Raw genomic sequence first — 16,893 nt, 5'->3', positions numbered from 1 at the left:
TTTCTTATTTTTTTTAGAGATGGGGTCTCGCTGTGTTGCTCGGGCTGGTCTCAAACTCCTGGCCTCAAGTTATCCTCCCACCTTAGCCTCCCAAAGTGCTGGCATTACATGCATGAGCCACCACACCCAGCCCACTTTAACTATTTTTAAGTGTAAAGATCAGTGGCATTAAGTACATTCATATTGTTGCACGACCATCACCACCATCCATTTCCAGAAGTTTTTCATCTTCCCCAACTAAACCTCTGAACTCATTAAACAGTAACTCCCCATTCCCCCTCCTCCGGCTCCTGGCAGCCACGATTCTACTTTCTGTCTCTATGAATTGGACTATTTTAGATAACTCACGTAAGTGGAATCATACAGTATTTGTCCTTTTGTGACTGACATTTCAGTTAGCATGTTTTCAGGATTCATCCACGTTGTAGAAAATGTCAAAATTTCCTGCCTTTTTAAGGCTCAACAATATTCCATTGTGCGTATATATCACATTTTGTTTGTCCATTTATCCGTCAATGGACACGTGAGTTGTTTCCTTTTGGCTATTGTGAATAACGGTGCTATGAACAAATATCTATTCAAGTCCTTGCTTTTATTTATTTTGGGTGTACACCTAGAAGTGGAATTGTTGGACCATGTAGTAATTCTATGTTTAATTTTTTGAGGAAGTGCCACATCGTTTTCCACAGCGGCTGCACCATCTTACATTCCTACCAGCAATGTGCAAGTATTCCAATTTCTGTACATACTTGCCAACTCTTATTTTTTTTTTAATAATAGGCTTCATGATGGGTGTATCTCATTGTGGTTTTTATTAGCATTGGGAGCATTCTTAAGGTCAGGAAATCCCAGATCCCTTCATCACAGGGCAGATGGTCCAGTGAAAGGCATGTGGGTATGGGGGTGGCTCCTACACCACCCCTAATCCTACCCCCTTTTTTCAGGAGCTGAGCAGAGGCTTAGCCACCTGCCCCCATCTCTGTGCTTCTCCCTCAGGTGCCTGGGTACTCTTGAGCCTGTTGAACTCTGTGGGGGGTGATCAGGAAGCCTGAGTCTGGAAAACTCAAGGGGGAAGCAGGTGAGAGGAAGAATGGAGACAAAGAAGTGCTTCTGAGGGGCAGCCATCAGCGTGGGCAGGAAGCGTCTGCCCAGAGCTTGGAGGGGCACCAGGCAGCAGAGGGCAACGGCATCAGCAATGACATCCCAGCCCTCCAGCCTCACCGGGTAGAACTTGGACAATTTACTCTGTGACACTCAAGGAAGCCCTGGGAGGGAGGGAGGAGAACAGGCAGGGATGATCCTGCTGTTTTCACAAATGAAGACCCAGAAATAAAGCGACTGCCTTCAAGATCACAGGAAAAGTTAGTCTCAGGGACGAGAGGAAAGCCCAAGACCAGGGTACTTCCTACTGGGGGTAGGGCAGACCTATGGGGAAACCAAGAGTGGATTCTGAGACCATGTCATAAGACAAAAAAGCAAACGGAGGCGCAGAGAGGGGACCTGACTTGCCCGGAGACACACAGCGAGTGGGAAGGCAGACAGAGTCAAGAGGTAACGATCATTGTTCATACGGCTTCTTCCTGGACATCTTTCCAGGCTTCCCTGCTGGTGACCTGACACACATTGTCTCCAAATACACTGTGGCATTGTTGTGCCGTCTCCTCTTGATGACCCTGGCATACATCTTGTCCTTGGAGTGCCGTGTTCCTCTGGGTTCCAGTCTTTGGACCCTATCACGCATGACAACCGTGCCCTGCAGGTTCCTCCACCTCACAGCCTGGGTCCAGGTCCTGAAGCCCAGACAAAGGCTGCAGCCACCTTCCCTGCCCGGGGACTCTGCCAAAGAAGGAAATGAGGCTAGTCTGGCGTGACCGGCTCAGCCAGACAAACCTCATTTCCTTTCCGACAGGGTTAAGAAGTTCCAGTTCTAAGAAGAAATCAGCCCCTAGGAATGTCTGAACTCCCACCTCCTGGAAGAAACAAGAGGAGGGGAGCCTGGATGTGTGGTAGAAACCTGTTGATCCCCTAGAATGTGGTCATCTTCTCACCCCCCCACACACACTCAGGCTGGCCTCTGCCAGGAGCAGCAAACACTCCTTGCCTGGGAGGCTCCACTCGAACACCTCCACAGGCAGCCGCCTCCCAGGCACCACGGTCCTGCCTCCGAAGGACAGTGGTAGATCAGTGATTTAGCATGCAGGTCACACTCTCCCACAGAAAAGAGGTAGTATATGGGGGGTCTGGTGCCCACCAAACTCACTCTCATGATTCCTGGGCTCTGCCTGGCCCAGACTCGGTTCTTCTGGGTCCTGTGTGAAGTGGGAGACTAGAGACAGAGCCCTGCTTGAGGACAGCCAATCCCAGGAGCCTATCCTTGGTCCCCTTCCTTCCAGCCTACCTCCCTCCTTGGAGCCCGTAGAGCAGGGGTCAACCTCCTTCCTTCCCAAGGCTGCCATTCCAAACACCTTCACTCTGGTGGGGACCTGGGTGTCTCCAGAGGAGGAGCAGCTCCTTACCCTGAGGTTCACCCACCCAACTACCATGTAGCAAAGTTCAAGTCATGTATATGGGAGTGAGTGTACGTGTATCTGTGTAATTTATACATGGCAGTCTGTAGGCATATGTCAACACATGTGCCCACGTGCATTTTTAAAAATGAAACAAGCATTTATCACACTTATAATGCTTGTTACGAGGCAGGCATGTTCTTAGTGCTTTGTAAGTACAGTAGTAACTCACTTAATCTTCAGGATTTGAACCCAGGCATGCTGGATAGGCACGTCAGGTGTGTTATGCACGTTAGTATGTATGCGTCTGTGTGTCTTCGGGGAGGGAAGGGTGAACTTTCTTTTCACTTTGTGTGTTCCACTTAACCCAACCTTACAGTTGCAAAGTCCTGTGTGATATTGTGATAAAATAAAAAATACATATTTGGTTTCTGCTCCAGGTTCCTGGCACGGAGCTCCTAACACCCTTATCATTTCCTGAGCAATAGGAGTGCTAGGAGAATTTTTTGTGCTAATATTTGGTCTTTCACCCTGGCTCCTGAGAGAGCTCCTAATCCCTCAGAATTTCCTGGGTGATAGAAGTGTCTTTTGTTCTAATGAAGTGACTCTGGGTAGGCTTCTGGGTGGGGTCTGGTCACCAAAAAGACCAAGCCATGATTAGAAGCTTGAAACTTTCAGCCCCGCCTCTCGTCCTCCCGGAAGGGGAGCGGGGCCGAAGGTCGAGTTGACCAGCAATGGTCAGAGATGTAATCAATTATGCTATATGGTGAGCCTCTATTAAAAACGCGGCTGAACACGTGGAGGTGCTTAGAGGGTGGTGCACCTGGAGAGGTCGTGGAAGCTCCTCTCCCCTTCCCACATGCCTTGCCTTATGCGTCTCTCCATTTGGCTGTTCACCTGTGTCCTTTGTAATAGTAATCAAACCCGAGGTGGGGCTAAGGGGAACCCCGATTCATAGCTGGTCTGTCAGAAGTACAGGTCACAACTATAGCCAGGCGTGGTGGTGCACGCCTGTCGTCCCAGCTGCTCGGGAGGCTGAGGTGGGAGAATCCCTTGAGCCCAGGAGTTTGAGGCCAGCCTGGTCAACATTGCAAGACCCTGTCTCTAAAAAATAATTAAAATTTTAAAAGGAAGTACAGGTCACAACCTACTACTTGTGACTGGCGTGTGAAGTGGGGGCAATCTCGTGAGACGGAGTCCTCAACCTATGGGATCTGATGCAATTTCTAGGTAGATAATGTCAAAACTGAGTTAAATTGTAGGACACCCAGCTGGTGTCCACTGGAGAGTTGCTTGTTGGTGGGGAGAAATCCCCGCACATCTGGGGTCAAAGTGAAGTGCTGAGAGTGGTGGTGTATGAGAGAAGTAAAAACACTTTGGTTTTTCATCAGATGCTGTAAGGCACCACTTTGTCCCAAGGACCAGAGTCACCCTGTTTGAAGGTCAGATCTGAACCCCGGGCCACCTCTGCTCAGGCCTGAGGCCACCGGGATCCCTCCAGCAGTCACATGGACGGATGGAGGCAGCCGGATGGCCCTGGAGTGGCTATGGGGGCTGCCCTGCCTGCTCCTATTTCCCAGGTGATTCCTGCCTTCACAGCTTCGTGCTAGCAGGGCCCCTCACCTGGACGGCACCTCTCCTGCACACTGGTTTCCTCTGGCCCATCTCTGTGAGTGCCAATTCAATCCAACCAGCATGGGAGAGGCTGCTGGTGCCTGACCCAGGGCTACCGAGGAGATGCCTGGGGCACTCACCATCTTAAGGGCCTAGGTAACAACTAGGACTCTGAAGAGCACCTGGTTAAATTTCCTGAAACTGACAAGAAACTTTGTTTCGGATAATTCCATTTAAGTTCCACTGTGAGCACCTTGTACAAATGGCTCTGAGATCTGTATCTGAACCATCCTGGCAATTGTTAAAAACCATCCTCTGAAATAGTCAAAAAAAAAAAAAAAAAAAAAGTAAAATGGAGCCAGAGAACTGGTAGGGATAAAGATTCTACTTTGAAATGGCACTAGCTACTATGTAGTGAGTACCTGTGAGCCATCAGTCATTGTTTTAGATATATCATCTAAGCCTCAAAAAATTCTCTATGTGTTATCATTCCCATCTCACAGATAAGAAAATGAGATTCAGATGGGGAAATGTCTGATTCCAGAGAGGCTTGTGTACTGTGTAGCGCACAGCCCAGGAGACGGCCCTGTCAGAAGTACAGGTCACAACCACAGCCAGGCATGGTGATGCATGCCTGTTATCCCAGCTACAGCCCCCACCATACCCAATCCCTCCCCACAACCACAATACCCCTTGAACAAGGCAAAGAGAAGCAATTTGTGGTTACAAAGATAGGGTCATTTATTCACGTTATATTACCGGATTTTAAAGGTAAAAATACACTTCTGTTTTGAACACCAAGGTCAGACCCCCCCCAACACACAATGGTAAATACACACATTTGCATACACAGGAAATCAAAATACATAGCACAACAGGTCTGCAGGACACAAAAGCTGTTGTCCTGGCTGTGTGGGGCCCCCCAGGCCCAGCCCAGCGGTCAGCAGACACCTTGCCCAGGCTGAGGGCCAGTGCAGCATTGCCTTTACCCTCCTGTGCCACCTCTGTCCTCTGATCTTTCCCAAAGGCCAACTCACACAGTGTCACCAGCAATGGGATGGCAGAAACAGAGAAAGGCACAGCACATGACAACATCATGGTCATAATTCCCAAGTGAAAGAAATGCTCCCCGAACTCTCAGCCCTGGCGGCCCCCAGTGAGGAAAGAGGGCCCGCAGCACCTCGTGGACCAGGCAAGTGTCCAGGCCTAACGTGCCTTGGCCCCCCTGAGTACACTGAAAGGTCAGCAAATGGGGGAACCAGTGAAGCAGTATTTCCCTTGGTTCTGAGAATGAGCCAAATACTTGACATGAACAAAAACGTAATGAAAAAAAGAAAGAAAAGGTAGAATTTTGTTTTAAGAGTAAAGTAAGTAACAAAGAAGTTACTACTCAGGGCATTTGTCTCCTTTCTTTTAAGGCACTTTGGAAAAGTCAGAATCTGGGGACAGAGAAGCCTTTATTCTTTGCATTTCCCAAAACCCTCTCTCAGCGCAGTCATTCCTGGTTTTAATGACATCCTTATTATGGAGTGGGGAACTGACAGAGGAATACTTTTTGCATAGCCCAGCTGCTTCTGCAGTAGAAAATAATTGTTGACCAATACAAAGGCTTCTGGAAAGAGAACCAAGTTGCCATGTGAGATGCTGGAAGCATTAAAGGCACAGATAAGACCGGGGCCAGGCACCAGCCCAGCCTGCACACTGAGGGCTGGTGCCCAGGAGGGCAGTGGTTGGGGTCTGCCACGAGCAGAGGGCTCAACCCTGCAATTAGGCAGCAGAATCTCAAGACCTCTCAGCCCAGGCTGGACCTGGCAAAGGCACTCAGCGAAGGAAGTGCCTCGTGCCATCTCACCCCAGGCGGCTAAACGTCTCCCAGCAGAGGTGGGCTTACGAAAGACATCCCTGTGGGTGAGCCTCACTGGGGTGGGAGCACCTGCTAAAAACCTGAGGTGGAATGGGAGGCTTTAGGCACCAGAGTTCTTGGGAGGGAGTTGGGGCGTGGGTTCCGCTGAACTTCCTTCTAGATCCCTAATTAAAAGGCACATTCATGCTGGAGAATGAATAGTCTGTTTGACCCTGAGTGCCACAGTCAAGTTTTAGGGAACAGGCAAGAGGCAAAGGAACAAAAAGGGAGAGGAAGGAAGGAGAAAGGCAGGGCAAGAGAGGAAGGAGGAAGAAGCAGAACTGGTAATGCAGTGTGGGCAAGGGAGTGTGGCTGTCAGAGCCTCCCAGGGAGGCGGCCCCAGCTGCCAGAAAGGAGGTTCCCTCCACCTGGGGAGGTATGAAGGGCTGGTAAACAACCTGATTGCTGTTATTTACAACCCCACAGCCTAGAGCCCTGAGGGGTCTGTCCAAGGAGGTTGAGGTTCCCTCCACCCTGCCCACCTGGGGAGAGGAGGAGTTCTGCAGAGGCTTGTGTCTCCCAGGTCTCTGTCCCAGAGGTCTGGCAGGATAATGCTGACTAGAAGGCCCTGCCTGTCAAGGGACCAGAGGGTGATTTTGCTTTTCATAAAACCTGGCCTGCCAGCTAAATCATAGGCCTATGTGTGGCCACTACAGCATACATTATTATTTTTCCCTAAAAAAAATGCTCAATCCCCTCCCTACATTTAAAACACCACAATAAAAATACATAGGAAATTCAAGTTTACATAGCATGCCCAAGAAAAATAAATTGTCATGACTTAACGCTAGCAAATTTGGATCAACACAAAATCAAGCTAGATCATAATTAGAACTCAATTTGTTCTTTCTTTAAAATACTACAAACTACTATTAAAAAAAAAAATCTTTACATTCAGAAATCAGACAGTCTGGAGAGAGACCACTGAATGTGCGAATACCCAAGGCTTTTGCTCTGTTCGCTAAAGTTGCCTTGGAATTCACACATTAGCAGGACAAAAGGTCCAAGGCTCAAGTTCTAAAATTCTTTTGCTAAGACAGACAGACAGACAGACAGACACAGACACACACACACACACACACACACAGAGTGATTGTAATAGTTGTATACCACTGAAAGAAGCTGGAGGGGCATGAAATAACTGAAATTTTGTGTTTTTCTGTTAAAATATGATAACCAAAAAAATATCACACCAATCCGATTTCAGCAGCACTCTCCAATTTTTCATTCAGTAATGAGAACACCATAATTTAGAGAAATTCTGTCCTATTTCACAACAATTTAGCAGTATTATCACTGGAAATGAGTCCCACAGTCAACAAATTCTGGGCTGTGTACAGTTCTGACTCTTTGGGGTGACACTGTGAACACACCAAGAACGTCCCCCAAAGGCTGACAGTTTCTACAATGACGAAAGCCTCGTAGAGCTAAGAAGTCACATGCTGAGCCAAGTTGGGGGCAAGATATCTCACTTGTCCCGGTGATCTGGAAAGGCATCTGAATGATGAGTGAAGGGGACCTGTCACTCAGATTGGTAAAAATGAGGGACCAGCCCAGCAGGTTGGCAGAGACACACAGCAAAGGTCCCTGGCTATTTTCAGGTCTCTTATTCGTGTACCAAAACGCTAGCTTGGTGTCCCGATGTCCACTGTGATTTGGGTATACAATGGGTATTTCTGTATATCCAATACCTCGTAGGTGAGTGAGTTCAAACCATCAGAGAGCATTGTCTCCTTTGTATGTGCAATTCGGTTAAACCTAGAAGAAAAAAGGGGCAAAGGGATGGTGTCAAAACAAAAATCCTAAGAAGAAATCATTAACCATACTCCCCTGCCTCCCAGTTTCCCTTGAGGCACAGAGCCTTCTCCAGAGCCTCCTTTCTGCAGCCTGCCTTCCCCATGCTAAAGGGAAATGAAGGAATAAGAATAAACGTAAAATGTACCTCTGAGGATTGGGTTCATTTTTCTTGTCTCTTGAGTGGCGAATCATGCGACACCTCCCAACCACAGCATTTGGGCGAGATACAGACATGCCTTTAAAAACCAATCTGCAAAGAGTAAGGGGAAAAGTCACTGTCACAGAGATAGTCCCCACTGCAAGACTGTTACCCTACACCATCCTGCTTTGGGTTCTCACTCAGCCCACACCCAGCATCACGCCAGAACCCAGCACAGCACAACACTGGTTAAAACTCACACTCCTACTCCATGTCCTTTTACAACCGGTTCTGCAGTTTGTGGTGTTGCCTACCATGTGCCAGGCACTGGGGCGTCAGCCCTCACAAAACTTACACGGTGGGCGCTCAGAACATAAGGCCTTCGGTGCCAGGACAGAGGTGAGGAGAGGAAGATGGGGCTGGGGGCACAGAGGAAGGGGCAACCAACTCTGCCAGGGCTGACTGGACAGAGCCAAGTTGTGAGGATGAACAGGTGTCTGCCAGAGCACCCTGGGCAGCCAGGAAAGCACACGCAAGGGCATGGAGGTGACAGCAAGCATGGTGCCCTCAGGGAGCAACGTAAATTTCGGGGACTGGTGACAAGGGTCTGGGGTGGGAAGTGGCAGGTGATGAGCTGAAAAGAAGAGCAAGGCCTTCTTGGAGCACTCAAAGGTGCCAGCGTCTGAAAGGGATATAACATGCAGTGTTCTTCCACGTGTTTTTGGCCATGGGGAAGTCCCTCTGGTAAGTAGTATAAGCATGGAGGGCAGAGAACAAGACTAGAGGCAGCCAGAAGAGGGTGGAGGATTCTGTGTTGGTTCAGGGAATGAATGAAGATCAAAATTAAAGCCCCAACAGCAGAAATAACACAGTTGGTTAAGAGGCAGGACTGGTTGATCTTGGATGACTTCAAGGTTCCTGGCCTTGCCTCCCCGAGTGCTGATCCTCGTACCTGGCATATGGTAAGTAATATTGTCATGATAAAAGTTAGGTCTTTTCTCTTTCAAGACAGCTGCTCCACACATCTCCCATCCTTCTAGTCCCACCGCCTTAACATGTCTGTCCTTGATGCCCCCTTGCTCCCCAGCCATTCTGACCATTCAGGGCTGTGGTATCCTATCAACCCTGTACATTATCTTATTGGTCCAGAGTGTTTGCCCAGGGGTGGATCTGTGGAAGCAGGTTTGCTTTTGTCTGGACCCTATGTTCAGGTTTTCAGTGTCCGCCTCATTGGGCCTGCCTGGCATAGTGCTCTACATGCAACAGATGCTCAATAAGTGCATGCTCGCTTGATAACCAACCTGCATATTCTAAAATTCAACTTTCCTTCAAGGCCTATATTAAAGACTTGGGTCTATGTCAAGTTCTCACACAATGGTAACCCTGGATGACTTAGGTGTTGCTCTGACAGACTCCTGTTAATTGAGCAAATAAATGTACTCCAATTAAGAAAGGCTGCACAAGGGTGTGCTCTGATATAAAACTCAGTGACGAGTTCAGACTGGTTCGTATAGGGAGGAGGTGCTTCTTTTTGACAGCTGGTGGGGTTGAAGCCTCCATTTCCAGAGAGGACGCAGCAGAACAATGTGGTTTCAAATGCCACTGATAAACTCTGGGAGGCCGAGGCCAGAGGATTGTTTGAGCTCAGGAGTTCTGAGACCAGCCTGAGCAAGAGGAGACCCCGTCTCCAATATAAATAGAAAAATTAGCTGGGCATGTGGCGAGAGCCTGTAGTCCTAGCTATTCAGGAGGCTGAGGCAAGAGGATTGCTTGAGCCCAGGAGTTGGAGGTTGCAGTGAGCTATGATGATAACACTGCACTCTACCCAGGGCAACAGAGCAAGACTCTGTCACAAAAAAAAACAAAAAAACCCAAATGCTACTGATAGATGGTTTTTACCACCTATAAAGACAACCTACATGATAAAGGTTTACCAGCTTAAAAAGAGCCCTGGGATATGGATGGGGCAGGATTGGCCATGGCATGATGGTTGTTAGGGCCAGATGGGTCTTTGTTATCCTCTTTTGTGTGTGTTAAAATGACTTCAAAATAAGCTGTGCATGGTGGCACACACCTGTAGTCCCAGCTACCCGGGAGGCTGAGATTGGAGGATCACCTGAGGCCAGGAGTTCAAAACCAGCCTGGACAACATAGCAAGACCTTGTGTCAAAAACAAACAAACGAACGACAACAAAAAAATCCCACTAATACTCCAAAATAAAAATATAAAGATTCTGTACAGAAAGTTAGATTCTTCCCAAGGAAACTTGTTTCACTCTGAAAGGGGCTCACAATGAGATGCTGAATTTTTACAAAGGACGTGTATTTACTCCTTCAGTACGAAATGGCACATGGTAAGTCAAATAAACTCATCCCTTCACTTGGTTCCCATTTTACATTTTCCAAAGCTAATCCAAAAATATCAGAAGCTCATTTTCCTAAAGACCCTTTTCAGGACCTACAGGAAGACACACCTAAGAATTTCAGCTGAGTGGGGACCGTATCCCTCCTGAGGGTCAATCCTTGCAGAATAACCAAGGACTCATCCATTCAAAAATTGGATGTGAAAGTTGACAATGGAGAAAGAGATCTAAGTTGTGATCATTACCTGTTAAAAATGTCATCATCTTCTCCTCCCCAGCCCCAATAGTTATTAGGAAATCCATTGATGCGGAGAAACTGTTGTTTACTTAGAGCAGACACACCTCCAAAATACTGAACATAAGGCAGGCTGGGGGGAAAACACAGACACACAGAAGACCAGTGGTTAGTTAAGTTTTAAAATGTCTAAAACAAAGCTTGCTGAAAACATACATAGTTTTAAAGTTATTCTTTATTCTCTGGAACTTTCTGATGGGGGATTTATGAGGGTTTTGCTTGTTTTGCTTTTGTATCAGGGCTCAGGTTATCTTAAAGACACAGATATCAAAAAGTAGAATCTTCTTTCCAAGAATACAGAGCTGTTTCTACAGTTAGCTAGAAAATCAGTCAGTAACAAGAGCAGGCATAAGCCCAGCTCTTCCAGAGTGGCTGAGGAATCTGCTTCCTCTGTGCTCTCCTCCTGCAAATGAAGTCCTTATGCAGGAGATTCTGGCATCTGAAATGGTTTTAGTCTCTCTGTGGCCACTGTCTGGCGCCTCCCTCCCAGCTCCACCCCAATCCTATCTACCATTCTAGCTTTTCATTCTTTGGCTTGAACACTGACCCTAATAATTGAGGCAGCATTTCTAGAAATTTGCTAAAATAAAATTTTCTTTGGAATTTCTGCTTTATCCTGACTAAACAAAATGCACAATGGTGAACCTATTTTTATATATTTCCAAGCAAGTAGTATGGCACCTGGGTTCTCACCCTTCCAAAAATTTTTGTATTTCAATGGTTATGACTTGTCAACTCCTGAGGAACACAGAATAAGCGCTGATGAGAAATGTCAATAATCAGGGCGTGACCCAAGGCCTTCCTGTGGGTTCTCTAAGGGTTGCAGTTTTGTGTTGATCCTGAGTGTGACTCCAAACCACACTCGGGCTCTTACTGGAATCCAAAGAGACCAAAACCCATCACATAAATTAAAGAACACTATAACTCAGACTTTGAGGGGGAAGTCAGCCAAACCATATAGAGCATATGAAAATAAACATGTAATTATTATTTTCAAATACATTCGGGAATTCTGACTGCAATTATCCACAAGCAAAGACCCCTGGAGGCCTGCTTTACTGAACTTACTGTAATTAGGTGTCCTCACTTCGGTGCCGAGTCATCCACCTTTTGGCACACCCCATGCTACTGTCCACACTTTTAACGTGAGGGTGTGAACCAAAGGGGCCAGGCCATTAAGGTTTTTTGATATTCAGTGTCTTTACAGAACTGGCTTCTTTTTTTTTTTTTTTTTTTTTTTTAGAACAAGTCCCACTCTTTTTGCCCAGGCTAGAGTGCCGTGGCGTCAGCCTAGCTCACAGCAACCTCAAACTCCTGGGCTCAAGCGATCCTTCTGCCTCAGCTTCCCGAGTAGCTGGGACTACAGGCATGTGCCACCATGTCCGGCTAATTTTTTCTATATATTTTTAGTTGTCCATCTAATTTCTTTCTGTTGTTAGTAGAGACGGGGTCTCGCTCTTGTTCAGGCTGGTCTCGAACTCCTGAGCTCAAACGATCCGCCTGCCTCGGCCTCCCAGAGTGCTAGGATTATAGGCATGAGCCACCGTGCCCGGCCAGAACTGGCTTTTTAGCCACTTCAAGGGAAGTACGTGCCAAATTCACAAGATTTGGTTTTGCTGTCCCAGCTGCTTTCTCAACTACCTGCCCCATCCCCAAACCTGACTGGCTATTTGTGAAAGAAACATGGTGCTGTGGCAAGGAATCAGATGACCACCTGGGCCCCATCCGGGTTCACCACCATGCTCCAAGGCAGGAATTAAGAGGGGTCAGGGTATGGATCTGCATATTTTGAAGAGAAGAAGCTATACAAACAGGGAGGGAGGGAAGACAGAAGGGCAGAGTGAATTCTGAAGAGTCTAAAAGTGATGTCACATTCAAATTTTTCCCCCTTTAAGGCAGCAAGTTTAGGGCCTGAATACCTTTGATCGGGGGGAAGGACTTCAGACACATCTATACTCACATCATGGCCCTCATGCCCACAGCAAGAGAGGGTAGGAAGAAATGATGAGGATAAAAAGAGTCTGATACAATGGATTACAAGGCCCTTTCCACCTATGACAATAGGCTCTGGATTATACCCTAGTAGGGTATCTGGGCTGGCCTCTTCACTAGGGGCATTTCAATGGAAATGTTTGGGCTCTGCATTTAAGCAGAAGTCTATGTTTTACCGGGAAAGAGAATCATGTTCCTTCTTAAAGTGCCAAGGAGCATTTGCTGAGGTATCCAAGCTCAAGAATTCAGTGGGCGAAAAATTATTCCAACTTGCTTCCCCAACCGTGTGGGGCAGGGGAAAGAACAAAGCAAGAAAATACGGTATGTGTTTAGAGCGTAAAGATGGGAGCCTTCCAAAACATTAAAACCTGCTCTTGTCTGTATGTGCAGAGACTACACGCATTTCTGGACCCATCTTTCCTTCTCAAATAATAACTGACTTAGGGCTTAAACAGCACCCATTTCTCAAATGAGGCATTCTCCTCCAGAGGCTAAAGAGACACTCCTGAGCTGAAAGAAATGCATTTCCCAGGCAACATACGAGAGAAACATGTTTACTGCAGACTCTGGCTGAACACCTCTTACCTAAATCCAAACTTATCCATTGCGACAGAAATGTGTCTCGGCTGTGAAAAACACCTGTAGGCGTTATGGTCATCCATTGGAATGAGGTCCACATCGCTAAACACAAAGCAGTTGTAGTCATAGTCCTTCAGGGCTTCTCGAAAGCCCACGTTGAGGAGCTTAGCACGATTGAACATAGATTCTCCAGCCTGGTGCAGGAACAAAAACATATAAGACGCCTGAAGGCCTATGGACAGAACACTCACAGGGACTGGTAACTTCTCCCCTATATATACGGGCATTAGTCAACTCTTGGGCCTCATTTTTCTGTCCCCACTTTACAACTCAGAGTGCTGTACCCACTAAGCTGGTAATCCCACTTTTAGGGATTTATCCTGCAAAAGGACTTGCATGTGTATGAATGACTATGAATAACATCGTTCACTGTGGAGTGTTCACCATGGCAAAAGATCGCAAGTAACATCACAAGCATCACTAGGAACTGCTTCAATAAGTCATGGTACAGGCCGGGCGCGGTGGCTCACGCCTGTAATCCTAGCACTCTGGGAGGCCGAGGCGGGCAGATTGTTTGAGCTCAGGAGTTCGAAACCAGCCTGAGCAAGAGCGAGACCCCGTCTCTACTAAAAATAGAAATTAATCAGACAACTAAAAAATATATAGAAAAAATTAGCCGGGCATGGTGGCGCATGCCTGTAGTCCCAGCTACTCGGGAGGCTGAGGCAGTAGGCTCACTTGAGCTCAAGAGTTTGAGGTTGCTGTGAGCTAGGCTGACGCCACGGCACTCACTCTAGCCCGGGCAAAAGAGTGAGACTCCGTCTCAAAAAAAAAAAAAAAAAAAAAGTCATGGTACATCCACACAATGGAACAGAGCTGTTAATAAAAATTAATGAAGCTCTAAAAGGAAAGGTGAAAAGGGCATTTAAACATGTATCATTTATTTATATATATATATACTATAAAATAGACTAATCCCAGGAAAGATACCCAGGAAACTGGTGACATTAGTTGGGTATCCGTGGGACTTTTCATTTCTACCCTCTTTATATAGTTGACTACGGTTTTATTACCATGTTGTGTGCCTTCCATGTGTCTTTCAGGCCCTAATCAGGCACCAGAGAAATATGGTGAACCCAACTCAATCTCTGCGCTCATGGTGCTCACAGTGTAGGGTAGGAAGCAGTGTGGTACGTACCATGATAGAAATAGTGTGTGCAATAGAGAAGAGGGACACCTGTTTCAGGGTGCCAACCCGTGGGTTCCCAAGCACCAAGTCTGCTGGTGCAAAGCCCCTGCATATTGTATTTATTTATCTTGTTTACTTTCAGTCTCCCCCACTAGAATGCAAGCTCAATGAAGGCTGAGATTTTTTGTTTTTTATTCAGTCAGTTCCTTGAACACTGCCTATCATACAGTAAGAGCTCAGTAAATAGTTGCTAGCTGGCTGAATAAATGAATGATTGATGAATGAATGAATGGATGAATGAATAGATGGAAGGATGGGTTTCAACATACAATGGTAGATAGCAACCCCTTCTGGGAAGCTCCAACCAAAGGGTCCCCTCAGGGGTCAGCACAGGGGACTCAGCTCTTACCAACTTCCACGCCCCAGGTTGGTGAGGAAGCCCCAGCATTGACATTGCCACCTCTCACTCTCAACAGTCACAAAGCCCTTCTGCACACCTGCTCTCATCCTGACCAAGATCCTCGCCATAGCACCACGAAGAAACAAACTAAGGCCCAATACCTTTGGGTTCTTTACTTAGTGCTCTTCCCCATGTCTCCTGGGATAAATAAGATCAGGACCCTCTACTTTAGGGAAAAGTGTTCCACAAGGGCCTGGCATCAGTACACAATCTCGAAAGTGGGGCACACAAAGTCCTCTCTCCATGCCCCCGAAAGAGGACTTGGAAACTGGCACTCCACACAAGCCTGCCTGTGTGCGTACAGAGCACATGGACACACCCCGGCCGCCCAGCCTCAGCTGGGAGACTCAGGGAAGCAAACCACTTAGAGAAAGACAGGTGCCAGGAGATCAGAAAAAGCAGCCAAGAGAACAGTAAATGAATTAAGGACACATTTTATACACAAGAACTCCTTTCTTTACCCCTCCCCCCACCAACACCTCCTAACCATGTGTGGTAACAGAAGGCTGTGCCCAAAGGCACCCTGTGTTCCTTGCCTGTCCCACAGGCTAAGAGTTGATTTAGGATTCTGCATCATGGGTTCAAAGAAGTTCTAAGTTTAGAAACTGCATATAAAAACTATGCAATTGTTAGACTTATTATTATCACAATATACTGTTAATATTCATTAGGGGGATATCATATACCAGGTACCAGATAAGTGTTTTTACATGTATAGCATTTCATTTAATCACCTTGACAATCTTATAATAACTTTCACCCCAACCCAGACTTACATTTCAAACATAATTCTGCCCCACTGAACACTTTTCCAAAAAGTAAAGAAAGGTGTTCCAACAACGCCTTTTTACACCTGTGTAGCAGACACCCCGAGGGAGGCTTCCCAGCTCATGACAATGTTCTCTTCTCTAGGTCACTCCCCAATAACTGGCACAGGGGGCTCTTGATGGACATGTCTGTACCGCAGGATCTGGCCTGCTGGCCATGACTATTTGATCAGTCGGGTGCCTGAGATTGAACTAAGCATTTTTCCTATCCAGGAACTGAAAATTTGGAAGCATAAATGGGCACCTCTGGAGCCAAGGCCCGTGAACAACGGCAGCCTGAGGAGAAGCCCAAGAAGCAGACCTGGTTCTACCTCTTTGACCACAGGTAGTGCCACAGCTCTTCCAACTTGGTAAGGCACCCAGTGTCTGGCCCACACTTAGAACTGGCCAGGCAGTTTTCTAAAATAACCTGAACTACATATCATTCCTCCCAGCCCTGCTGTCAGCCTGGCCTCGTCTGTGTGATCCAGGGATAAGGGAAGCGCATGATACACTTTAACAGGTGACATTACCTGTCAGGGCCCCTGGGAACACCAGACCAACAGAACGGTGGATGAGGAAAGTGTGTTTTCTCTTCCTCCCCTGGGATTATAGAGAAGTCAAGCCTTTTCTGGGCTTCTTTGGGTGAAATGCCGTAACACCTGGGCACTCACCTTTCTTGATAAGAAAAGCAGGCCCTGGCAGCCTACCAATCCCCACCACTAACAAGAGGTGCCAAGACACCCAGCCCTCCTTCCTGGCCCTCCTCGCTGAGCACATTCCTCCAGTGCATCTGACACTTCATTCACTCAAGTAAACATTGATCAAGCATTGTCAGGCCAGGCCAAATACACCATCGTGACAGACACATGCCTTTTTATCCCAGGAATGCCAGCTTCTTTATTTAACAGCTATGTGAGTTTGGGCAAATCACACGTCCAGGCCTCAGTTTCCTCTTTTGAGTCATGCAGATAACAAATGAGATGTACTAAATGAGATAATGCATGAAAAAACCTTAGCACACTATCTGGCAACAAGTGTCAGTTACAGTAATTATTAATATTATAGGAATAGGTTTTCCCATCTATCTTGAACACTCAAACTTTTCAAAATGTCTCTCAGGGATCCAACCCAGAAACTCTGCCTTCTGTAGTGTTTCCCGTGTCCTTCCCAATCAGCTACAAGATTCCTCCCAAATCCTGCTTCTCTGATGGAGGGGTTAAGGCTCCTAAAAAGGGTTTCTAAAAAG

General features: G+C 47.0%; 1 protein-coding gene across 1 annotated transcript in view; it reads right to left on the bottom strand.

Moving 5' to 3' along the window:
* Positions 1-4,844: 4,844 nt before the first annotated feature.
* Positions 4,845-16,893, bottom strand: part of B4GALT1 (UDP-Gal:betaGlcNAc beta 1,4- galactosyltransferase, polypeptide 1) — a 49,847-nt gene continuing 37,798 nt past the window's right edge. The window contains exons 3-6 of the mRNA XM_012657026.1: positions 13,196-13,383; positions 10,569-10,691; positions 7,967-8,071; positions 4,845-7,782 (exon numbers count right to left, since the gene is read on the bottom strand). Of these exons, the coding sequence (XP_012512480.1) occupies positions 7,650-7,782; positions 7,967-8,071; positions 10,569-10,691; positions 13,196-13,383 (549 nt within the window). The 3' untranslated portion in view covers positions 4,845-7,649. The remainder of the gene's footprint in view (positions 7,783-7,966; positions 8,072-10,568; positions 10,692-13,195; positions 13,384-16,893) is intronic.

Source organism: Propithecus coquereli, unplaced genomic scaffold (assembly GCF_000956105.1).
Source record: "Propithecus coquereli isolate 6110/MARCELLA unplaced genomic scaffold, Pcoq_1.0 Scaffold114, whole genome shotgun sequence".
Classification (NCBI taxonomy): domain Eukaryota; kingdom Metazoa; phylum Chordata; class Mammalia; order Primates; family Indriidae; genus Propithecus; species Propithecus coquereli.
Note: the sequence above shows the minus strand (reverse complement) of the source record. Positions and strands in the feature narration are given on the sequence as shown.